Source organism: Carcharhinus amblyrhynchos, unplaced genomic scaffold (assembly GCF_965287045.1).
Source record: "Carcharhinus amblyrhynchos unplaced genomic scaffold, sCarAmb.v2.hapA chromosome_254, whole genome shotgun sequence".
NCBI classification, from domain to species: Eukaryota; Metazoa; Chordata; class Chondrichthyes; order Carcharhiniformes; family Carcharhinidae; genus Carcharhinus; species Carcharhinus amblyrhynchos.
Window position 1 is genome coordinate 263 of NW_027649994.1, and position 25,379 is coordinate 25,641.

At 42.6% G+C, this 25,379-nt stretch overlaps 1 protein-coding gene across 2 annotated transcripts in view; it reads left to right on the plus strand.

The window, feature by feature from the left end:
- Positions 1-814: 814 nt before the first annotated feature.
- The window catches only part of cpeb1b (cytoplasmic polyadenylation element binding protein 1b), an 80,153-nt gene continuing 55,588 nt past the window's right edge, over positions 815-25,379 (plus strand). For both annotated transcript variants that reach the window (XM_080183343.1, XM_080183344.1), the window contains exons 1-2: positions 815-874; positions 2,201-2,384. In XM_080183343.1, the coding sequence (XP_080039469.1) occupies positions 2,309-2,384 (76 nt within the window). In that variant the 5' untranslated portion in view covers positions 815-874; positions 2,201-2,308. The remainder of the gene's footprint in view (positions 875-2,200; positions 2,385-25,379) is intronic.

Below are 25,379 nucleotides of genomic sequence, written 5' to 3' on the forward strand. Positions count from 1 at the left end.
AATTTGCTGCAACGTTTGGTGCAGTCATCCTAAGCCAAAAAAGGGGGTTGAATAATTGCTTCTTGTGCATTTTTTTAAATTTGCAAAAAATCTGACTTTGCAATTCACATTGAAGGTGTATCTTTTTAACTGCAAACATTTCTGCAAATAGTTGAAGAGTTGCTTGTGTCTTTTTTAGCTCCACTTGCATAGGTGTGAATGCAATGGAAAGACACATGATTGCACCGTTCTTGAGGCCAGTGTCGGCTTTTTTCTGTAAAAGCCATTAAGCAGGAAGCTATTATGCTGTAGGGCGCATCAGTCTGGTTGTGTTATCCCGGGACTGCACGTGGAGCGGGGAGGGGGCGGGGCGCCGCGTGCAGCCGCACATGTGCGTTTGTTTATCAGTCCCCAGCGGACCGGCCCAAAACCGTTTGAGGGGGGGGTTAACAGGAATAGAGGGGGGGATGATTACATCATCTGAGATGACGCACCATATGGTTACTGTCTAGCCCGGTGGTTTTCTTAACTGTATCTGACAAAGTGGAAAAACTTGGAGTATTTTAATTCTTAATGTCTTTCATGCCCTGGGCGCACAATACATTCCCCCTCGCCAGTCAGTCGGAGCGGCAGAGGGGGAGGGACTTGTCCCCAGGCGGTCCGCTGATTGGTTAGGCTCGGCTGATTGACGGGCGGCCCGGCCAATCGGCGGGGAGGTAGCGCGTGGGGGCAGCCGGCGGCTTGCGGCTCGCCTCAGTCGGGAGTTGGGCGGCGGACGGTAACGGTGTCCGGGAAAGTGGGAGGGGGGGGCGGTGAAGGAGAGTGGGGGCTTGTTACCGGCAGTGTGAGGGGAAACCAAACCCACCCCTTCGGAAAATAGCCCTCGTCAATAACGGTAACGAAAATGAACAGGCGTAGAGTGAGGGGTAGGGTTTTTTGGGGGTAGGGGGGGAGAGCAAGGTGTTCTGAGGGGGGGAGGGTACATGTCTTGTGGAGTGAGGAGGGTTAACGGCCTGGGTTTGGGGAGGCGGGAAGATGTCGAGGCCCTCGGGTTGCTCGGGGGGGGGGGGGGGGGCGGGGAGAAGACCCGATTGTTCCCCCCTCCCTCCCCCGCAGGAGTGCCGGTGACAGTGCGCATGCGCACCGACTGGTGCCGGGCTCTCGGATGGCACGGGTGCGCATGCGCGTCCCTTGAGCGCTGTAAGTCCTGGAATTCCCCCCCCCCCCCCCCCCCCCCCCCCCAAAAAAACATGGCACTGGGAGCTTCAGCCCCCACCTCTACTTCTTTTCTCTCCCACTGGCCCCTCCCAAACTCTTGGCACTGGAGCTTCAGCTCCCCCCTCACCACTTCTCCTCCCCCTGAAATTCCACCACCTGCACTCACACCATCCCTCCAAAACTTGTGGCACTGGGAGCTTCAGCCCCCACCCACCCACCCCCAAACACTTGGCACTGGGGGTTCAGCTGCCTGTCAGCACTTGGGACCCAGGTTTGATTCTAGCCTAGGTCACTGTGTGGAGTTGGCACATTCTTCCTGTGTCTGCCTGCTGCCCCCCCCCCCCCCCCCCCCAGTCCAAAGATGCACGGGTTAAGGTGGATTGGTTGTGTATGCTGTTCAGTATGTAGGTTAGGTAGATTGGCCATGGTAAATGCCTGGGGTTATTGGGATAAAGTAAGGGCTATGTGATTGTGGGTAAGACTCTTTTGGAGAGCTGGTGCATCTTGAAGGGGCTGAGTGGCCTCTGTTTGCAATGTAGGATGCTAACATCATTGTCTGACTTTTTTAAAAAAATCTATTTTGTCGTGGGATATTTCAGCACTTTGGACCAGGACCAGTGCTAGTCATTTTTCCATGCTTCTGGATGCTGTCTCTTCTGACCTAACTGGTAAAGGTTGTGGGTTAGGAAGGATCTGTCAAAGGAATTCTCATTCTAGTGGATTTTGGCAATGAGATGACCAGTGGGATTAAAAATTGGGGACAGAATGCCTAGTGAGAAATTCTCTTGATACCTTTCCTCTTCCATGTATCAGTAGATACTCTAAATAATACCTGGTTAAAGACTGACATCTTAAATATAGACTCTCTTACTTTATTTAACATGGATGGATTCCTATTTTCAATTTTTATTTGTTAGATTTTTGCTTTTGAAGTGGTCGAGGTTTCCATACTTGGAATGGAATTTTGCCGCACTGTTATTCATAAAACACCTTTTCCTTTCAGAGCGACGAGAGTAGCCGTGGGCAGGACTGCTGGAATGTGCCCCGTTCTACGGAAAGCCCAGCCTTGTCTACCTGCAGTAATGCTGACATCTTTCGCAGAATAAACGCCATGTTAGACAACTCTCTGGATTTCACAGGAGTCTGCACTACTCCCGTCACCAAGGGCCGAAGGGAGAATGTGGGAGGTAATGGGATAGATCAGCTGTAGAAATTTTTTGGTTTGATAGAAATGAGGCTCTGAAGTGATGAAAATGGTGGTCATTATTTGGATGCATTCAATCTAGGTGTCTATCAATAAAGGTACATCAACTTGCCTCTGTAGTAGGGCATCCCTAGGAGCTTCATGCAAGTAGGTGTGCAAAGTTTGACAGAGCCACATGAGGTGATTATAAAAAAAAAACCAAAAGTTTGGTCAGAGCTAGGTTTAAAGTTTGCATGGCAGGAGAGAATCTCTAGTATCCTTGTAACTTAAGATACAACGATCAGTGGGGGTGGTTTTTAAATTGTGGCTGCGTTGGAGGGGAGGGATTCATTGTGAAGTTGAGATGCTACTGCTACTACAGGATTTTCTAGTGCAGTAAGAAACCCTTTTGGCTATTGGAAGGATGGGGGAAGGGAGAAACAGCTATTCTGTCCTTGTTATTTGTCCACCTGTAATGAACTGGAATGACATAGTATTGATTGTCAAGCTGTTAATAATTTTGATTGTAATATTTTATCGCAGTTGACATTTTGTTCTAATTCTTTGCCACTCATTTAAGTTGGCCTCTGGCACTTAATGTTTGTGCTGACACATTGTGCTTTTTTTGCATCCGTTGAGCTACTTTTGACCTGTGGTTAAAGGTGCATAAGCAAAATTGGTGTCTAGTTTGTTCATAGCAAGGTTCCAGAAATGGGGAAATATCTGTGACGGTGATTGGGCAATGCATTGAGAACGCCTAGATATTTTACTATATTGATAGTAATTTAATTTAATTAGTTTATCATGGGGCTTCTACATGACCCCTATGGACTTTTAAAATCCTTCTCCATACTGATTGGCTATTAGTTACCCACAGTGGGACATTCAGAGTAATGGTGTCTTATTTATTGATGAAACTGCATTGCAAAGTGGGAGATCTGGCAAATGTGTATAAAGCTTGCATGTCTGATCTGTTTATGGCTCAATTTCAAAGGTGAAGAAAATGTCTTTGACTAAGCTGCAGCGCACTATATGCCAGAGGAACATCATCTGAGCTTATGAGTTCAGCGTTTATCCAGCTTCAGACATTAATCTGTAGCTTCAGAATTTTCTCAGTGAAGCTTATCTCCTGCAGCATTGTTCATGGAAAGATAATGAATTGTTACTTGTGCTAATACATGTGTTCCTACAACAGCTAAACCAGCAGATTCAAAATTATTTAACAATAGTATGATCAGAATGATGGTAAAAGATTGGGAGAAAGGCCTTTCAAGCACAAATGGAAATTTGTTGGAATAAAATTTTTCCATGAAGCACCATCTGTGGTATGACTAAATTAGTCCTTTCTGGTGGAGTTTTGTTGTCCCTGTAGCAACTGTTTAGTTTAAGAAAACAAATTTCCAACTGGCTAAACACAAATAGTAAGATTTTTGCTGCTACAAACTAAAATTGAGATTGGCCATTAATAATAATGCATCACATTTATAAGTACTTTCACAGTTCATGAGTCCTACAACTCACTTTGCCGTCTGGCACTTCTGGCAGATGTATGATGTGTTACTCCTGGCTCTCCAGCAGGCCTGTGTCTCCCTGCAACACTAGGTCAAAACTTCCTTCATAGTCTTTAGTTCGAGCTTCCACTGGCAAGGCCCATCTTAGTGATTCTCCCTGTGTTGTATTCCTCGTTTTGTTCAGAAAACGAACACTTGAGGATCCTGCTTCTCTGCTGCTGCGTAGTTTTGTTGTTTTTCTCTCTCGCTTTGTCTCTGAAAATACTGCCCTTTTGAGTTGCTGTGTGAAAAGCCACTTGATTTAATTGGCTTTGTTTCACCCCATTTGACCAGACTCCACAGACTGTCAAACTGGGGTGCTTCTGGAATTCCTAATATTGAATTAAAGGAGACGTTTTCAGTCTCAACATTATTGCTAGATGTTTTTGTGGATGAGGGAAGTGAGGGTTGTTTGCTAAAATGTAAAGTGTCACATCAATATTTCAGCAGTCAGTTCTGGATTTAACTAAAGATCAGAAATTGGCACAACATTTTGGATTGAGAATATTACTGGTAATGAGCTGATATGACTTGTTTGAAGACTGATCTTTTTGTTTTGCAAGTTGAAATGTATAGAACTATAAACAGGCAAATGGGCTTCTTGACTCAACTGATCAATGCTAGTGTTTGTGCTTGAGCCTCCTTCCACCCACCCCTCCCTATCAGCATAACCTGCTGTTACTTTCCTGTTTATCTGGCTTCCCCTTAAACATATCCAAAAAGCTCCCATTATCACTCATAGTACAAGTGTTTTTATTAGAGAAAAATATTAATTAAAAAACCTAAGTTACTGAGCCAGTGGCTTGTAAAAAAGCCCTCAAGTTATCAGTGCAATTCATGTAAAAACATGACCCAAAACACACCTGTTTGCACATCCACACTTTGATATTTGGGCCAGTAACTTCTGAAATAGCCATCTAAAGTTATTGCACAGTTCAACATGTGAAAACATGACCCAAAACAAACCTGTTTGTACATGGACATTTTGATACTAGTGCTGTCACTAGCCTTCTGAAATGCTGAAGCTTTTCAAACAAAACTGAATTATAAATGTCAATCAATATTTGTACATTAAATGAAATCAAAGTTTTCAAAAAAGCTGTTTAAAAAAAAAACACTTGCATGGGAGTACAACCTGGTGGCAATTGCCTATCTCTCTTGGTCGATCACTTCTTCTGTTGTTTGTCATTTATGTTAATGATTTGGATGAGAATATAGGGGGCATGGTTAATAAGTTTGCAGATGACACCAATCTTGGTGGCATAGTGGACAGTGAAGAAAGTAATCTCCAATTGTAATGGGATCTTGATCAATTGGGCCAGTGGGCTGACAAATGAGGTGATGCATTTTGAACCAGGGCAGGACTTGATCAGTTAATGGTAGGGCACTGGGGAGAGTTACAGACAGATCTAGGGTACATGTTCATACTTCCTTGAAAGTGAAGTCACAGATGGACATTGTTGAAGAAGGCATTTGGCATATTTGGTTTTGTCAGTCAGAATATTGAATACAGGAGTTGGAATGTCTTGTTGAAGTTGTACAAGACATTGGTAAGGCCACACTTGGAATACTGTGTGCAATTCTGGTCACCCTATTGTAGAAAGAATTTTCTTAAACTAAAAAGAGTGCAGAAAAGATTTACTAGGATGCTACCAGGACTTCATGGTTTGAGTTAGAGAGGCTGGATAGACTGGGAATTTTCCTCTGGAGGCCAAGGAGTGATCTTACGGAGGCCTATAAAATGAGGCACAGATCAGCTACGAAGTCTATCATTTCCCAAGGACAAGCGAGTCTAAAACTAGCATAGATTTAACATGAGGGGAGAGACAGGTGTCCAGAGGGCCAATTTTCAGTGTGGTGTGTCTGGAGCAAGCTGCCAGAGGTAAGAGGTAGGTACAATTGTCTCTTTTTGAAGAAGCATTTGATAGTTACATGGATGAGATGGGTAGCGAGGAATACGGGCAAAATGCAGGCAATTGGGATTAACATGGGGGTTTTATTAAAAGCAGCATGGACAAGTTGGGCTGAAGGGCCTGTCTCTCCAACTCTGACTCTATGGGTTAGTTACTGGATGTTTTACAGCTTTCACCAAGAACAGTAGCTGAATGACAGTAGGTGAGCTTGAGGCAAATATAGAAGCCTGACAGTGCAGAAGGCAGCTATTTGATTTGTATTCTTGTAATCATAAAGCTGCTACTGACATTTTACTACAATGGGTTTGATTTGTAAATGCTTTAACACTATCAGCTGCCAATCCTAAATGTGGGATTATTTTTTTAAGGAGGAAAATATTCTAGGGTATTGAATTTGACATTGAAAGATTACTTGGAGTGGAAAACTGCCATTCTGCGCCTGATTAAAGAAATGCAAATACAGTTGTAAGCTTCTAGACCGAGCCATTTTGGTGTCGTCCAATAACTTGCTTGGATAAATTGATTTTGTTTTGTAGCGGCTGTGTAAGGAATTTGGGCAAAGTCTGTTAACTGAAATGACAAATAGCTAAAATCTCTTCACGTGCTTTTCATCCTTCCTGTAGCTGATATCAGCAGTTGGTGTCCCTTGGCTAGTGGAAAGTGAACCAGTTTGTGGTTGTCTACTCAAACTTAAATGGATGGGAGCTACATAATGGAGATTCAGTTTAGGACTTGGCACTTCAAGACTGCTCCACCATTCAGCAAATAGATCCTGGTTCAACTCCATATTTCCAGCTCCCCTGATGATCTTTTACCCCTTGCTTATCAAGTTCTATTTTAACCACATCCCAAAGAAAAAAGATTTATCGCTGGCTAGGCTAACATCTGTCTTGCTGTTGAAGATGGTGAGCAGTCTGTGTTGTAGGTACAGTGGGGAGAATAGTTCCTGCGCTCAGTCAAAATTCTGGAACTTTAAATTTCCAAGACAGGGTGGTGTAGCTTGGGATGGAAACTTGCAGGTGGTGTTCCCATGTGTCTGCTGCCCTTGTCCTTTAAATGATAGTAGTCATGTGTAAGGTGATGGCTAGAAAGGACCTTGCTGAGTTCTGGCAGTGCATCTTATAGATGGTACATGCTGCTGCCACTGTGTCCATTGTGCAAATCAACTGGGCTGCTTTGTCCAGGATGATGATGAGCTGCAATCATCCAGGCAGAGGGAGAATATTCCATCACACTCCTGATTTGTGCCATGTAGATGGTGAACATGCTTTTGAGGTGTTACTTGTCACAGGATTCCTGACCTCTGATCTTTTGGAATAATTACTGTTGCATAAATATATAGTGAAAAGTATTGTTTCTTTCATGGCCTGGTACGTGATACAGACCAGCATATTGTTCACAAAGGAATGGAGAGACTGCTCTTGTACCTGTTTTAAGTAGTTAATTCAGTTTTGTTCCAATGATAGTTAGTGAGGGGTAATAGTTAGATTCTCTTTTTTTTTGGAGATGTTCATTGTGAATATTAGTTGCCGCCTGTCAGCCAAATATTGTCTAGGTCTTCCTGCAGTTGTCCTGCTTCGGTATCTGAGGAGTCTGACCTTGATGGAAGGTTATGATGAAGCAGCTGAAGGTGGTTGGGCCTAGGCCATTACCTTGAGAAATTCCAGCTGTAATATCCTGGAACTAAGATTGACCTCCAACCAGCACATTTTCCTCTTTGTGCCAGGTATGATTGCAACCAGTGGTGAGTTCTTTGCTCATTTGGAACTTTCTTGGATGCTATTTCTATCCTCCTAATGCAGACTTATGTAATGTAAACATTGTTTACCCACCATCTTTCCTCTTAATTCTCTAGTCTTGCTGTCTACAGGATCAGTGTTCACTTCTAAAAATGGCTTTTTTGACTTTCTCTCATTCCTTTGTTTAAAAACAGCAGAAAATAACTAGAACATTGTATTCTGTCCGAGCCATCCATCTTGGCACACTTTTCTTTAAGTTTAATGCGGTAGTTGACGATTCTAGATGAGATGGTGAGAACAAAGAACAACACAGCACAGGAAACAGGCCCTTCAGCCCAACGAGCCCATGCCACCATTTCAACATTTGAGTCCCCTCTCCACGTATGACCCTTGTCTATGATTATGGCATTCCACATGAGAAACAAGATTGAGGGGAGACTAATTTAGGGACAATTTGTTACACCAATCAGCCTAAGAGCACATCTTTTGGGGTGTGGGAGGAAACCCACGCAAGCACAGGGAGAATGCTCAAACTCCCACAGACGCTGGCCCAAATCCATGTATCTGCACAGCAAACAGTGATAGTCACTGAACTGTCATGTTGCCCAGCATCTAGTCCAGTTTAAGTGTACATTAATGACATGAAGCACTAGGCTACTTTCAACATCCAAGAGCAGCCCTCATACAACCCATCACGTGTATGCCTCTTGGACAACAAGGTGGACCGAAGCACCTGTGGATTAAAAGAGCCCCTTGAAATTTTTTTGTCAGAATGTGTATTCCAAAAGGTCCCTACCAAGGTCTGTAGAGATGCAGAGGCAGACATAGCATGAGTCATAGTAAAGATGCCATTCAACCATCAAGTCTGCACTAACAAAACTATATAATCCATGCTATTGCCAAACATGGCACACAGCCTTGACTATTAGACATTTCAAATGCTCATCCAGCTACTTTCGGGTTCCTGCCTCTAACATTCCAGACTTCCCCCACCCTCAGATTAAAAACATTGTCCTTAATCCCCTCTAAACCTCCTGCCCCTCACCTTTTAAAATTATGTCCCCTTGCTGACCCTTCAAAAGGGTAAGAAGTCTGACACCAGGTTTAAGGGGTTGTCAGATTTCTTCTTCCTGTTTACCCCAGTCCAACGCTGGCATCTCCACATCATGACTACCTTCAAAAGGGAACAGCTCTTTCCTTTCTTCCATACCCCTCAATTAGCTTCCTCTCCACCTTCTCTGCTCTAAAGAAAATGACCTGAGCCTATCCAGTCTCCTAGCTCAAATGCTTTGTCCCTGGCGATGTCCTTGTGAATCTCCTGTGCCCTCTAGTGCAATCACATCATTCCCTACAGTGACCAGAAGTGCGCACAGTACTCAGTTGTGGCCTAATTTTGTACAGCTCCAACTCTGTGCCTTGACTGATAAAGGCAAGTGTCCTATATGCCTTAATTATCCTATAATTTGTCCTGCTGCCTGAGCTTCCTAGTGTCCTGCCATTATCCTGTTGCCTTCCTTCCAAGCGCATAACCTTAGACTTTTCAGGGTTAAGTTCCATCGGACCAATCCCAACAACCTAAAACCACCTCTTCACCACCCATGCTATACATATGGGACCCAGCACAGGGATCAGTGCTATGTACTAAATACCAGCTTCCTGTCTCGATCACCAGTTACCCTGGATTGTATGCACTATTACCTTTGTTTCCCATGTAAAACTTGTCATAGGTGTTTTGAAATTCTAGCATTTCGCTATAACCATAGAATTCCTACAGTGCCAAATTTGACCCATCAACTGCAGTGACTTGGAGAGCTTTATGCTTGTACCCTCCAAGGCCAGAATTGAATCCAGGTCCCTGGTGCTGAGGCAGCAGTAGTGTGCTTTGGAGGTGCCTGTTACCTTCATCTAGACACCCAGTCACCACCTCACAATTAAATCAAATTGTTAGGCATGACCTAAGCATGCTGACTATCCTTGATGTAACCTTGCTTCTCAAGTGGAGACTAATTTTCTGCAATAGTTTCCTTACCACTGAGATTTGCTGGTCTGTAATTCCCTGGTTTATTTTGATCTTCCTTCTTAAAATGGGACAACTCCTGTGGTCGGAGGAATTAATTTTTCAGAGCCCCTGCAATTTCCTCCCTTGCCGCCACAGCAGCCATGGGTACAACTCAACTGGACCAGGGTATTTGTCTACTTTATAAGCCTGCCGAAATCTGCAATACCATTTCATTTCCAAGTTTCTAGGTGTCCGGATCGCCAGCAACCTGTCCTGGTCATTACATGCTGACACTATAGTTCAAGCCCACCAATGCCTCTACTTTGTCAGGATGCTAAGAAATTTGGCACATCTGATATGACTCTCTAACTTTTACAAAAGGCACATTAGAATGTATCCTTTTGGTTTTATATCACAACTTGGTATGACTCCTGCTCTACCTGAGACCACGAAGGTCATAAACAAAGCCCAGTCCATCATGCAAACCAACCTCTGATCCCTTTACCAAAAGGGAAAATGCTGGAAAATCTCAGCAGGTCTGGCAGTGTCTGTAAGGGGGGGAAGAATTGACTGAGTCCAGATGACCCTTTCAGAGCTAGAAGCACATAAAATGGAAGATATTTATATTGGGTGAGAGAATGAAAGATGAGTCCTAGCCACAAAAACAAAAGGAAAGGCTGCTAATGGCAGTCCATAGAGAATAAAGGGTGTGAATGGTCAAACGGCAGAGAAGCCATTTCATTGACTCCATCTACACTTCCTGTTGCCTCAGAAAAGCAGCCATCATGATTGAGGACTCCATACACCTGGATCTGGTCTGGGGGGGCTGGAGAAAAAAATACAAAAGTCTCTAGGGTCATGTACCAACTTCTTCCCTGCTGCCATCAGACTCTTGAAGGACCTACCTCAAAGTTGATCTTTGCCTAACACCTTAGCTATAACTAACACTACATTCTGTATTCTCTCTGAAGTACAGTATACTTTGTATAGTGTGCACAAAACATACTTTGCACTGTATGCTAATGTACAACAATAAATTCAATTCCCCATGTCAAACTGTTCAAGAATCTTTGCAGTCCTCTTATGAATTCTGTATCATATCCTCCTGAGTGAAGGTAGATCCATCCTTTAGCCTATTTTGCTGGTTCACTTTAGCTAGCTGTACTTCATATCTTTATTTTCCCCTTCTAGTTCTAGACCTACTTGCCTTTGAATGGAAAATATGAAACAGTCCAGTTATGATTGCTGTTACCTAAAAAGTGCCTCATTGAACCCATCCTATCTTGTTGTCTAATATAGAGTCTACTTTTGGTACTAGAATGTGCTGTTCTAAAATTCCTGAAAACACAAAGTTCCTCTTTTCGGCTTCCTGTGCCCATCTGACCTCTTTAAAGTTTATTTTAGTCATAAGTAACGCTTACATTAACACTACATGTAAAATTTCACCGGTTGCCACACTCTAATGCCTGTTCGGGTCAATGCACCTAACCACATCATTCAGACTGAGAGGAAACCAGAGCCCATGGGGAGAATGTGCAAACTCCACACGGTGACCCAAACTGGGGAATTGAATCCAGGTCCCTGGCAGTGTTGAGCAGCAGTACTAACCACTGCTACCTTGTCCCCTACCCATGATTTTATTTTTGAAAACCATGATCATTCATTACCATATCTAGAACAGTCAGCCCAAGTCTGCACTGACTCAAAGCATTTTAGCCAGGCCCTGTCCTTTGCTTTTCTGTAACACTGCATTTAGCATGGCCAATCCACATATGCATCTTTGGACTATGGGAGAATGTGCAAAGCCAGAATGCTGCTGCTGTGCCCCCACCTAAATTTCTTTCCATGTCCTACTTTGATTACTACTGGGGGAACCCATGCACCACTCCCACTTGCCTGTATTACCACTTGTCTCTAGGCAAACAGCTTCTGTGATGTAACTGAAAGCTTGAGGTTTGTTGTGAGAATGGGTGGGGGGGAAGCAGCAGTGGTGGGAATTGAGCTGTTTCCTGCCAAACTATATCTGCATGTGTGCTGGCTAGGAAGCTGCATCCTGCTGAGTCAGCCTGAACTGGTAATGGGAGATTTTGTCACTGAATGGAGCTTGCAAATTGTGTGTTGACTCTTCTCTGACAGGCTGTAACTTCAGGAGAAATGTAATGGAGACCCAGCAGGAAATCTGGGTGAACTCAAACCATCCTTTCTAGAGTTGATCAGTTCAGGCATTTGGATGGTGTGACCTGTATTTGAATGCAAGTGACTAACGTTTATGGTATTGACTATATCACCCTCTTCCGCTCCATTGGTTATATTGAAATGATACAGTAATCACACAGGATCAAGGGTGAACTAGTTACATGGATTCAGAACTGACTTGGTCATAGACTGAGGGTAGTGGTGGAAGGGTATTTGTCTAAATGGAAGTGTAACTCGTGTTCTGCAGGGATCAGTGCTGGGACCTCTTTGTAAATATCAATCACTTGGAAAGAAACAACTAGTCTGATTAAGTTTTGCAAATGATGCTAAAATTGTTGGGAGTTGCAGATAGTGATGAAGCGTGTCAAAAGAATACAGCAGGATATAGACTGGAAAATTGGGTGGAGAAATGGCAGATGGAATTAATCTTGACAAAAATGCAAGGTGATGCATTTTGGCAGTTCCTGTAAAGACAAGTGGCAGCACAGGTGGTGAAAGCATATGGCACACTTGCCTTCATCAGTTGGGGCATCAAGTATAAAAGTTGGCAAATTGTTAGTTACATAAAACATTGGTTAGGCCACATTTGGAATACTGTGTCCAATTCTGATCACACTACCAGAAGTACGTGGAGGCTTTGGAGTGAGAAAGGTTTCTGGAGGGTATTGGCTATGGGGAGAGATTGATTTGGATTTTATTGTTACACGTATTAACATTTTCTTGCACTATGTTTCTCAGTATGCAAACATACTCTTCGTAGAGAAGGAAATGAGTGCAGAAGATTGGAATTGTTCTCCTGAGAGAGACAAAAGCTGAGGGGCAACCTGATAGAAGTTTATAAAATTGAGGGTGTAGATAAGATGAACAATTGGAAGCTTTCCCGGGTCAGGGATGACCATCAAGGGGCACACCTTTCAAGGTAAAGGGAGAATGTTTTACTGCCATATGCAAGTGGCTGAGGCAATATGTTAGTGACATTAAGACCTATCTGGACAGACATGAACAGTTAGGGTTAGAAGGATACAGATGGCTAGCCTAGGTAGATATGATTGGTGTAGGCTTTGTGGGCTGAAAGGCCTGTTCCTGTGCTGTATTTTGTATTATGGTAATGTTAACTAATGTCATTGGCATGTTTAGGTGTGTACTTAATGACATCAGGACCTATGTTGGATGAGGGGTGATCTAATAGAGGTGTATAAGATTTGAAGGGTATAGATAAAGTGAATGGTAGTAAGCTTTATCCTAGGTTGGATACAATAATTACAAGGGGTCACAGGCTTAGGGTGAGGTATAACTTGGATGTTAAAGGGAGGTTTTTCCAGAGGGTGATGGGGGCCTGGAATGCACTGCTGAGTAAGCTGGTGGAGGCAGGCATGCTGGAGTTGTTTAAGGCTTACTTAGTCACATGAGCAGACTAGAGGTGGAGGGATACAGGAGACTTTTCTAAATAAAGATCAGAGCTTTGGGACGTCCCTGGGAATCAATTGATTCCTATGAACCTTCCAAAATATTTCATGGCTCGCTTGCTTTATTTGTGCTTCTGGGGATTCCGTAAGTGTTTGTTTTGCATGTTTATTGATGTCTTTTACTTGGGTGATTGAGTCCGCCTTGTTGACCAACAAGGGGCATACACATGGGGGGTCGTGCAATGGCTGCTCTTGGATGTTGCTTCAAGAGTTTGCCTAGTGCTTCACGTCATTAGCGTATGCTTAAACTGGACCATCTGACAGGCAACACGACAGCTCAGTGACTATCACTGTTTGCTGTGCAGATATGTGGATTTGGGTCAGTGTCTGCAGGAGTTTGTACATTCTCCCCATGATTGTGTGGGTTTTCTCCAGGTTCTCAGGTTTCCTCCTACATCCCAAAAAAACACGCTTTTAGGCTGATTGGTGTAACAAATTGTCCCAAATTTGTCTTCCCTCAATCTTCCCTGTAAGTGTAGACAAAGTTAATGGGTAGAGGAGGGCACTCATAATGTTAAAATGGCAGTGCAGGCTCATTGGGCTGAAGGGCCTGTTTCCCATGCTGTGTTGTTCTTTGCTCTTTGGTCCTAGAGTAAAACTACTGTTAACTGTAGCAACTATTTGAGGAGATCTGTTTGGTTTGACTTCAACTGATGTCTTAAAAATTGGGTTAGTGAGAATGATTTGTCACTGATAGTGTAATCTTGTTACATGATTTCAGGGTTTTAAAGATGAAGTACATTGGTGCCATATAAGTATAATATGCTTCAAATTGGGTTTATTATTGCAACTGCTCCAATCCCCACCAATCTGTACTACAGTCACCTTTCAGAAGGAATAGTATATCCTAATTTAGCTTTAGGAAGGAAATAATAGTGCTAGGGTTACATTTCCTGCTTGCTATTTGCCAAGTTGAGCATATTGGAGACCCTTAATTGTCAGCTGTTCTTAACCAAGGATCCAGCAAATAAAAGCATCTGCATGTTTTGAAGTTGGCAGTGCTTGCAGTTTGTGGTTTTTTTTGTTTCACTTGGTAAATGTTCTTTGCAGGACTCGAGTTTAAGCTCAGATTCATATTTTTGGATTATTCTTCTTCTGGCCTGTTTCCTTTACAGTTAATTCAAATGTTCCTGTAACTTTGCAGGTGCTGCCTGTTATGTCTGATGTTCAAAATATCTCCCTCTAATGGCTTTTGAACATGTTGTCACTGATTGGAGCACCTCTTTCAATTTGATCTTGATGCCCCATCTGATTAAGGCAAGCTTTCTTCACCACCTGTGCTGCCACTTTTAAGGCCGTGTGGACCTGTACTCCCAGATCTGTCTGTGCTCCTAGTTTTGATGTTTATTTTATAGCTTCCACTTCAATTGGAACTACCAAGAAGAAGCAGTGGGTGTGAAAAGAAAAACTTGTTGATGTTTGGATTAGATTGTGAAAGGTGGAGGCTGGTAGCCTGTACCCATGTCAAGATTCCAAATAATGGAATGGATGCAAGTGAATGAGAGAACGGGCAGGCGGGGGGGGGGGGGGGAAAGAGGCATGGGTGTGTGAGTAACCTTGACCCAGTAGCTGAGCTCTAGCATGCCATGACTAGCTTGACTAGTTGGCATTCCTGAGTGTACTTGATTTATTCCCACATGTACTGGGATACAGTGAAATGCATTTTCTTGCATGGTGTACAGGCACAACATACTGTTCATGGAGTACATAGGAGAAGAGGATAGGGTACAGCCTTTAAATGTTGCAGTTATAGGTTGGATGGAGAGGTCAGGTTAAGAGGCTCATTTACAAGTCTGGCAGCAGGGAAGTCATTTTTGAATCAGTTGGTATGTGATCTGACTTTATCTTTTTTCCTGGTGGAAGAATATATCTGGGTGAGTGGGGTCTTTGATTATACTGGCTGTTTTTGAGGCAGCAGGAAAAGTAGACAATGGATGGGAGGCTGGTTTGTGTGATGGACTAGGCTTTGTTCACAGCCCTCTATTCCTTGCAGTCTTGGTCAGAGCAGGAGCCATACAAAGTACACTTTAACACTGCAATGAAGTTACTGTGAAAATCCCTGGTTTCCACACCAGTGCTTGTTCAGGTACGCTGAACGAGAATTTAGCACAGCCAATGCACCCTAACCAGCATGTCTTGAGGAAACCAGAGCACTTGAAGGAAACCTGGATATCCACAGGGAGGACATGCAGACTCTGCACAGACAGTGACCCAAGCCAGGAATCAAACCCAGGTCCCTGGCATTGAGGCAGCAGTGCCTAACCACTGTGCTGGCCCCCGTCAATAATGTGACTTGGTAGTACTGACTGTTTAAATTTAAAATCAGAAACCCCAAAGATGTCAAACCAAACCGAAGTGTTTCTATTTTGACAATTTTATGTATAATTCTATTGACACTAGCAGGCTTTAATAAATTAATTAGCTTGCTTTTACCAATTGAAATCTTTGAACATTGGATAGGTTTGCGATTCAGATTTGTCTCGATCAATCTGTTTCCAATTTGAGCAATGTAGACCAGTTGGCAAGCAGCTTGTCTGTTTTTACTTTGTTCTAGAGCATTTGAACACTTATGGAAACAGCAACAAGGACCATCTGTTTTCTGACGCTCCAACAGCAGCCTCCAGAGAGAGCACCTCTTGCTGCTTTCAAGGCAATGTAGAAACTGCTTGCTTTTCCTTCAGCCTAGTTCTCCCACTGGTGCATGAGTCTCTTGTCAAATCAACCCAACCAAGACCAAGAGAAAAATCCAAAATAAACAAAAATGCAAGAACTCAGATTAAAACAACACCATATCAGCTCACATGCTGAGGATGCAGGCTATCAAAGCTGATTTCTAACATGCTTTGCATACAAATAAATAAACTTCAAACACTTGTCACAAAGGGATCCACACTTGTCTCACCAATCTCAACTGGAAATTTTTTTCACTTTAAGTTCCCGTAAGCTTACACATGATTTATTTTTCCCCTTGGTCCTTTTGCTAAATTCTAATTCCAAACTGCACCCAACCCTCGGGTCTGTTTTTTTTTATGGCCAATTTGCATGCTGCTGCTTAGATCTAATATCTGTTTCATGAGAAACATAGGGATATTGTTTGGTGACCTTTGCTTTTTTAGTTTTTGTGCCAGATAATTATTGTGGTTTACCTATGCAGTCTTGAATATTTGCCATTGCCTGTCCACCATCATCCCATTAACATCCAGTTCATAAGGGATTTGTACCATCGTAGTCTCCTAGGTTTCAGGGTCCTCATTTCAAAATCATTGGCTGCTCATCCCCAAAGGATCTTGCACAGCTGGATGCCAATTATTTCTTTCTCATGCAGAAACCCAATCTAGGATAGCTTGTTCTTGAGTTGGTTCCCCAATGTATTGGTCCAAAAATTCCTATTGGCTATTTGATTGCCCAGTCTATATAATCACAGATGTTTCTTTATCACATGCATATCTAATTTTCTACTTCAATGCCATTCCTAACATTAGTTTGGGAGGACGTACATCTATCCCTTTTGGTGTTTCTCAACTTTATCAATACAGATTCCACCTTGTTGGAACTAGTATTTTCCTCTCTCTTTTAATTTTGTTTCTAACCATGACACTATTGTCTGTCCTTCCAATAATAAGTGCTAATCTTCTTTAGGGAAGAAATGTGCTGTCCTTGCTAGTCTGGCTGACATATGACCCCAGAACCACAGCATTGTAGTTAACTCTTAACTGCCCTCCTGAAATGACTTGGCAAGCCATTCAAGGGCAATTAGGGATGGACAACAAATGCTGGCCCAGCTAACAATGACCACATTCCGTGAACAAATTCTAAAACTATTCTTGGGGCTTGCCTTTTTTTTTAAACATGTCACATTTGCACTCTTCACTGACCAAGAAATATTGGCAGAAGAAAATGCTCTTTTGCTAGTACTGTAGGTTTTGGCTCCTCCTGGACCAATTGGAGAGTCTTTGGTTTAATGTTTTGAAAGGCCGTAAGCTCCAACAGTGCAGCAGCAATACTGGTTAGCTTGGATTTTATTAGTCTCACGGTTTGAAGCTACAACCAAGGAGGTTCTTCCTCTGGCCCAAGGCTGACACTACCAGTTAAGTTCTCACACAAACACATTTTGTGCACATCTCCTGTAGTTTGACACCTTGGGTTTCCTGTTTTGTCAAAGCCTTGACCAAGTGCATAAGGGATTTATGGCTACCTACAAATGATCCTGTTTGGCCATGAGACTTCTGTTTACCCTGTAAATAGGTTGTGTATGCTTTTCCTTTTCAAGTACAGATGGTATTCCATTGGACAGCTTCATGGTCCCATTTGAAAATTTGCAGGACATACCAAAAATAACCAAAAACAACTGGGGAAGGGATTGGATTTCAAATTTTGTATTACATTGACACTCATCTTGCAAGGTGCATGAATTAAAACATTGTTTTCCTAAAACCAGTAGAAACAAAATACTGCGGATGCTGGAAATATTCCACATGCTGTCAGCATCTGTGGAATGAAACAGTAACATTTCAGAACTGATGACCTTGTTCATCAAACCTTTTGAGTTGGCATTCTGAATCCAGCATGATTGAGCAAGGTGAACATTGCTAACATTGTCAACCCATCTAGCTGACATTTTCTGATCAGTAGTTGAATGTGCTGCAAATGGAATTCCACTGTTTTATTTTAACAAGGTTGGAATCTGGACAAAATTGCATCTTGTGTCGTTCACCAGTACCAATGTCTTATCTCTGGATCTGGGCTGGGACCAAGAAGTGGGAACAGTTGACAGCTGATTGCCCTGCCAATTAAAGATGAGACAATAACTGCCTCATGCAGTTTTCAGTTTGCTATTATGCAAATTAAGCTAATTGAAGGGGTGGGAGAGGAAAGGGGTTAATTGTAGCTTGATTACTTACCTTGCACACCAGCTAGGTATAGGAGGAGAAGCCCATTGCATTTGTTCACCTAAGATTGTGCTTTGATCCTGAAAGTCCTTTGCTCTTCAAAGAAATTACAAAGAATGAAGCCACGAGTTTTTACAGTTGTAAGACCAATTCGCTAAGCAGAATCAGTAAAGCCTATAGTACTAACTGTCGAGTGCATTTGTATAATCAAATGAAAATTCTCGACCAAACCTTTTTTCCTCCCCAGAAAGCCTTTGGCCACTTTGAGATTTTAAGCTTATCCACTTTTTTTCAACTCACTGAAAGGTCTGGTACCCTTTTTTATAGCTGAAGCCTGAGCTTTGCTTCACAATTCCTGAACAAGTTTCTTGCTTCTCAGTGATCAGTTTTGAGCAAAACTCCAAATAAAACCCTATGCAAAGGACACTTCTTTGTGGCTTCAATGAGGCATACCAGTGTTCCAGATACAACACCCAACTTCAAAACCACACCTTTTGATTCTGAGACCCCCATGAATAATTTAAGTTTCTAATGAAGGTAGGACAACCAGTCAGACTTGCTGTCTGTCGTTCACCAGCTAAATGAAGGCCGCTACTGTTTTTACGGCTTTGCACACAGACCTTTTTAGTAAATGTTGGGTGGTCTGGCAACCTCAACTCCTAGTTGAGTTTTTCATTTAATTCCCCAGAATTTCTATAGCAACCAATGACATAATGGAAGTTTGAAAGGGTAGAGCTTGGCTGAGGCTGAACATATTCCAAGTTCTGAAAGGATGAAGATAGCCCTCTGGCCTCTTTGAGTTTATCTCACGAACACTTTTAGATTACTTGGTCAGTTAGTGAGAATACGCAACTTTTAATATTGCAGAGATTGCCACTGGCATGATTAGTACAATTCCTTCTTGTATGTTTATTTTGTACATGGGTATATCAACGTCAACAAATGTCTTGCAGTTTGCACTTTGATCTCCTACAAGATGAACCATTAAACTAATTTTGCAAGCTACCTCATGAATTGGATTTACATGGAGTTGGAGCAAGTGAGGAGATGGATTAAAGATTTGCCATGTCCACTCTGTGTGCAGGCATTGTGTGGGTTAAAATAGTGTTGTGGACCAAAGAATGAAAATTTGAAAGCTGAAGTGATTTGGTTTGTAGCAGTGGTCCTGACTGGAATTGGGCCTTCTGCATCTCAGACCTTGCCTTCTGTAATTGTGATCCTCAATGTCAAGATCACATCAGGCAACTAAATTATCATTGCAAGAGTGACCTGTGTAACACTTCTTGTTCTTGTACAATTGGCAGATGGGGGAGAAAAAAAAATGCAGACTTTATAAAGCAATAGGCAGGAAAACAGGATTAAAAATGCACCTAAGCAAGTTAACTTTTTACAGCTGAATAATGCTTTTAGCTAGAAGAGCAAGATTTATATTCTATCGTTGTGGTCCTAGTAAAGCATTTCAGATGTTTGGGGAAGTTGTAGTGACAAAAATAGCAGCATTAGAGATGGGAGTTGGCAGTGTTCCAGAAATGATGAACACTGGTCTTCAGTTCAGACTTCATGATGTCACCTGCTTGATCAGTCTGACCAAGTTTGTGATAACTAAGTGATTCTCAATATGGAACTATAGACTCAAATCCACTATCCAGCTTTCCAAAATGTGTACAAATGAATTTCACTTGGAAGTTTCAAAAACTCTGGATTTTGAGGTGACTGTCTTGGAAAGGGAACAGTGTATGTCAGGAATATTGTAACCTATTTGAAAAATGGTTACCACATGTTTGTTTTTCTTGCAACCTAATTGGTCCAAAATGCCAGCTTTATCCACACTAGATTGAGTCTTTCTCCTCTCTTGCTCTCAATAAGGATCCTGTCATGAGCCATCTCATTGTGCATTAATAGGTCACTGTACTCAGTCTTGTATTCTTCCATCAATCTTCAAAACTGCCTTTGAGAATCATCAAAAGAAAATGGATCACCTTTACAATCAGTGTTTCACTTCTTTGAAGTTTGCTCAGATGCTTCTTGATGTAACAGTGCATTTGTGTATTGCCTATTGTGTGCTCATCAGGCCAGTTGATCCATTCTCCTGTCCTCATGTGGACACGATGTCCAGTCTAGGTTATTCTCAGCGAAAGAGGGCAGCCAAAATAATTTCTTGTCTAGTCTGGCCCTTCTGAGTACTAAAAACAGTTCTTCACCCAATAATTTTGGGGAAATCAAACCAACAGACACTTGCATAATCTGGTTGTCAAACAATCTGTAGTTAATTGTTCACATTATTGCTGGACAGTTGCAGTCGTCTTGAGACTTCAACAAAAAAGATTTTTGTTGAATAAGTATACAGAATTTCCACCAAATCTGGAGAAAACTGCAACGGTCTTGTGCCAAAATCTGATCTTAAATGCCTCTGTCAAATACTTTCAAGTGGAAATTAATCACTTTTTGGCTTTCAAGGAAGCAGCAAGTTGTTCAATTACTTACAGGTGTTCAATTGCTCCATATTGCTTAGACAATTGTAAAAGTACTCATGTTCTAAATTCTTCCACTTAAAGCAACAGATCTGCTGACCAGCTACAGCTTTGATGGAATAACTTTTTTGGTTTGTCTTCTGAAGCACACTATACTGGGGCTGAAGATCTTACTATGGCTTCTGCTATTTCCAGCCTGCTGCTTTCTGCATCGATTTGTTAATATTCATTCTGCTTTTTGCTTTCTCTTCAAATAGGATTGATTTGATTCCAGTAACTCATTTGAGCCCAAAAAGATGACCAAGGTTGAATGCTCTGGTAGTTCAATGATAATACTGTTACTGTACTGTAAAGAAGGCTGACTTGCAGTAGGCTTGTTGCAATAAAATGTTTGCCATGTTCCACTTTCCATAACTGGGTGAATGGATGGAAGTCTGGGTGCAGCCATTGGCTCACAGGGGCCTTGCAATGAAGTACATTTCTATAATTGCTTGCTAAGTTGATTTCAAAGTGGATAAAGACCGTTGACCCTGAAAAACTACCTGGCAGCATTGACGCAACACTGCATTGTTATCCCTGAAGAGCCACTAATGATCCCTTGTGGGCTGTTGGGATTGAGAGCTATGCAAATGTTATCTGCACTTGAACCAGGCTGAGCAATAGAAACCATCATTTCAATTCCTGTAGTTCAAATGTTGAACAGTATCGAACCCTGAGGGATGTATGTCCTTCGTACAAAACAGTGGAAAGGTGGGAATAATGTGACATGGAAGCAGTTATATTGAACCCACACTGAAATCAGGTCCCACCTACACTGCTGCTAACTCAAATCTGTACTATTGCTTACAAGACTCTACAGGATGCCTATCTCAACACCAGTAGAATAATTATCCAGCGCTGAGTTCTTTGCTTATGGATTTGCTTTAAGAAATACCACCTTGGACTTCAATTCTGATCTCAGGAGCTCATGTAAAACTCTATCTGCACTGTAAGTCTTTCTCTATTGTATGAATGCAAATAAGGCAGTATTGCCAGCCTCCCTTTTTTGTAATGCAAATAACTCATCCTTCACTTCCTGAATTTTGATCTTGCTTTGGGAATGGGAAACAAAACATTGTTTTCACCACCCATCTGTAAACACATTCATGGTATTTAAAGTACCCCCCCAAACTTGTAGTGAAGGTGATGTTTTCCCAAATGTGGCCTGGAATGGGTCATGCAAGGTATTCATTAATCCCAACTGAAATACTGAACAGTTTTGCCCCCCTAGGATAAAAGCAAAATACTGCAGATGCTGGAATCCAAAACAAACAAATGCTGGAAAATCTCAGCAGGTTTGACTGCATCTGTGAAGGAAGAATAGTCTAGATGACCCTTCATCAGAGCAAAGGTTGATACTGTTGTGGGGATGAGCTGTAATTGGACAAAGGAAATGTAAATGAGGATGGAGGTTGAGAGACGCTAAGTGATCAGAATGTGGAAGTGGCAGAGCAAGGGTACCGATTAAGGGACTGCCTGAGGATTATGGCATTAGTGGGGAAAGAAGTAGAAAAATGGAAATGAGAAAGGGATGATTATAAACAGAGTGAGGGTGGAGGAGAGAGTAAATGCTCTGAAGTTGTTTAGTCTGGAATGCCCAATTGAAAGATGAGTTGCTGTTCCTCCAGGTTTGTGTTGGGGTTCACTAGAACGTTGCAGAAGGCCAAGGACAGACGTGGACAGGAGAGCAGGGTGGTTGGGCACTCATGTGGATCTGGAGAAATTTATCACTTGCTTGATTTTCCACTCCTCTACACTTTCACATGTCCATCTCTTGACACTTTCTTTCCTTGACCTGTCTCCATTTCTGGTGATGTCCACCAACTCCCACAGCTACCTTTGATAGAGCTCTTCACACCCCATATCCTGTAAGAACTTCATCTCATTGTCTCATTTTCCTTTGCCTCTGCATCTGTTCTAATGCTACTTTCCAAAATAGTACTATCAGTATGTCGTCTTCCTTCCTCAGTCACAGTTTTCCACCCACTGCGGTTGACAGGGTTCTCCAATTTGGTGTCCAATCCATCACCCTGGCCAACTGTTCTCACCCCCACCCTCCCCAGAACAAGGATAGGCCCCCTCCACCCCCTGCCATCCCACCAGTCTCCCTGTTCAAAGGATCATCATCTGCCACTCCATGATGCCAGTACTCAGCACACTTACCCTCACTCCTCTGTCAGCATTCTGCAGGGACTATTCTCTCCAAGCCATCCTGGTCCACTCCTCCATCACACACCTTGCCATGTAATCCTAGAACCATGCAACACCTGCCCTTTTTACCATCTCCTTGCTCACCATATCAAGTCCTTAACCCCTTTTCAGGTGAGGTAGTGCCTCACTTGCACCTCCTTTTTAATCTGGTCTGCCATGTTTGCTGCTCCCAAGCAGTTTACCCTACATCAGAGACCAAATGCAGACTAGGTGACTGCTTTGCTGAGCACTTTTTTTCATCTACAAGCAGAGCCCAGCCCTTCAAGAGGTCAACACACCTCACTCTTGTCCACATGTTTGTCCTCAGCCTTTCGCAATGTTATAGTAAAGCCAGGGCAACTGCCATAATCCTCAGGCGTTCCCTTAACAATCTATCTCTGCTCTGCCATTCTCACACTCCTGATCACTGTTTTAGCATTTCTCCTCTGCCTTCATCACTACTTGCATTGCAGATTTGGGCTGATGTGTGGTGGAAACAACATTATGCAGTATGTGCCTGTAAAATGATGACCAAAGAAAATCCTGCATCTTGAATCTTCAGTGGCACATTGATTGTCCTACCACTGATATCTTCAAACATTGACCTAAAACTTCAATAAAGCAGTTATATCTATAAGAACAGAATTGTGCCTGGCCATTAAAGTTGGCAGCTTGCCATCCAATTCCCTTGATCTCCTAGATCATTGCAGTTTACATCAATGGTAGCATTGCTCTTCAGAATGTTATGGATTTGAGTCCCACTCCAAAGACTGTAACCTAGCTTTAGCTGCTTGATTGTGATACTGCAGTACTGTCTTTCAGATGAGATCATAAACTGGTCCTGTGAATTCAGGTGAACAGATCCCATAAAGTGAGAAGGGAGTTGTACCTTGACCAGCATCTTGTACAGGTAGTTTAAATGACTGTTGCTCTACGCACATCTGACACTTCTATCTATAAAGCATTTTGGGCTGTTCTGACATTGCAGATGGGTGTTGTATAAATGCAAAATATTTAAAATTTAAGTTCTATTCCTGTTGGTCTCCACTGACGTGTGGTTTCCTGGCACTGGGCTCAGACCAACCCGAGGAGGGCAAGAGAGAAAGGGATTGGGGGGGAAAAAGAGAATATCTTTAAAGGCATACTGCAAAGCATGTAGAATGTATATGTAGGTTCAGCAAGTATGAACTATTGCTAGAAGAACTTCTTCAAAAAAAGTTTGGGCATTTGGAGTTGTCCTATGCAGAAATAGACACTAAAGATGAGGTGTCAACCTAGTGAAATTACAATTTGAGACTGCTTGCAAAAGGCAGTATGTGATAGCCAAGCAATTGCAGACCTAAGCTTTGCAGTCCTGCTACATCTGGTTATGAATGATGCTGGACAATTAAACAACAAAGGCACCTGTATTCCCTCCTTCAATGATGGAAGAGTCAAGCACATGAGTGTAAAGTGAGCCAAGTGTCTAGTGGATGGTCCATCTCTATCCTGTGGTCCTTGGCATCATTGTTGAACAGCTGAAGGTATTGACTGCTGCAGGACAATAGCCCTGACAACATTCCTGTAATAGTGCTTTAGTTTTCCACAACCAGCTATGCTCCTGGCCAAATTATCTCATACATGTCTTGAAAGAAAGACAGTGAAGATTCTTGAGCAGCAAGTGAAGTTATCTTTCTTACAGGTATAACATTAGTATTCCCAAAAAAATGCTGACATTCTGCCTTTTCTCAAAAGTAATATGGTGCATGAATTTTCAGTGCCAGAGTGAGCATGTAAGCTGTACATCCCAAAAAGTAACGGATCACATTCCAGTTGCTGCTCACAAGAGGCAAGGCACAGACAGTACGGGTTACGCTTGAACTGGAGGGGCAGCAATATCCTGGCTGGGAGGTTTGCTAGTGAGGATCGGGTGGGTTTAAACTGCTGTGTTGGGGGGAGAAATCAGAACAATAGGTCAGCAAGTGTAGAGACTGTTGACAATCATGGGGTGGGTGTCTGTGTTATATCTGTTATATTGTGTTATATCATGACAATCATGGGGCCAGGACAAGGCTGTCAAAAAGTGAGTCTATTATCAAATAAATCGGTTGGACTAAAACCTGGTGTTGTCAGACTTTTTACTGTGTTTAAAGAGGATGAACTCTGTGGGCCTGGAGGTCTGGAGTGCATCTATTTCAATACAAGGAGTGTAAGAGGCAAGACAGATGAACTTGGAGCCTTAATGCACGTGTGGAACTTGGATGTGGTTGCAGTGACGGAGATTTCCTTCAAAAGAAGGACAGGACTGGCAGCTAAATATTCTGGGGTAAATTTTTTTTAGGTGAGACAGGAGGTACTAGAAGTGGGGGAGTAGCAATACTGGCTCGGGAGCATATTCAGCAGTAGAGGGTGGACACTTTGGAAGGATCATGTAATGAGCCACAGGGTAGAGCTCAAACAGGAAGGGTGCAGTCACTATGCTGGGGCTATATTACAGGCCTCCCAACAGACTAGGGGAAGTTGAAGAATGGATATATAAGGAGATTCTGGACAAGTGTAGAAAAAGTA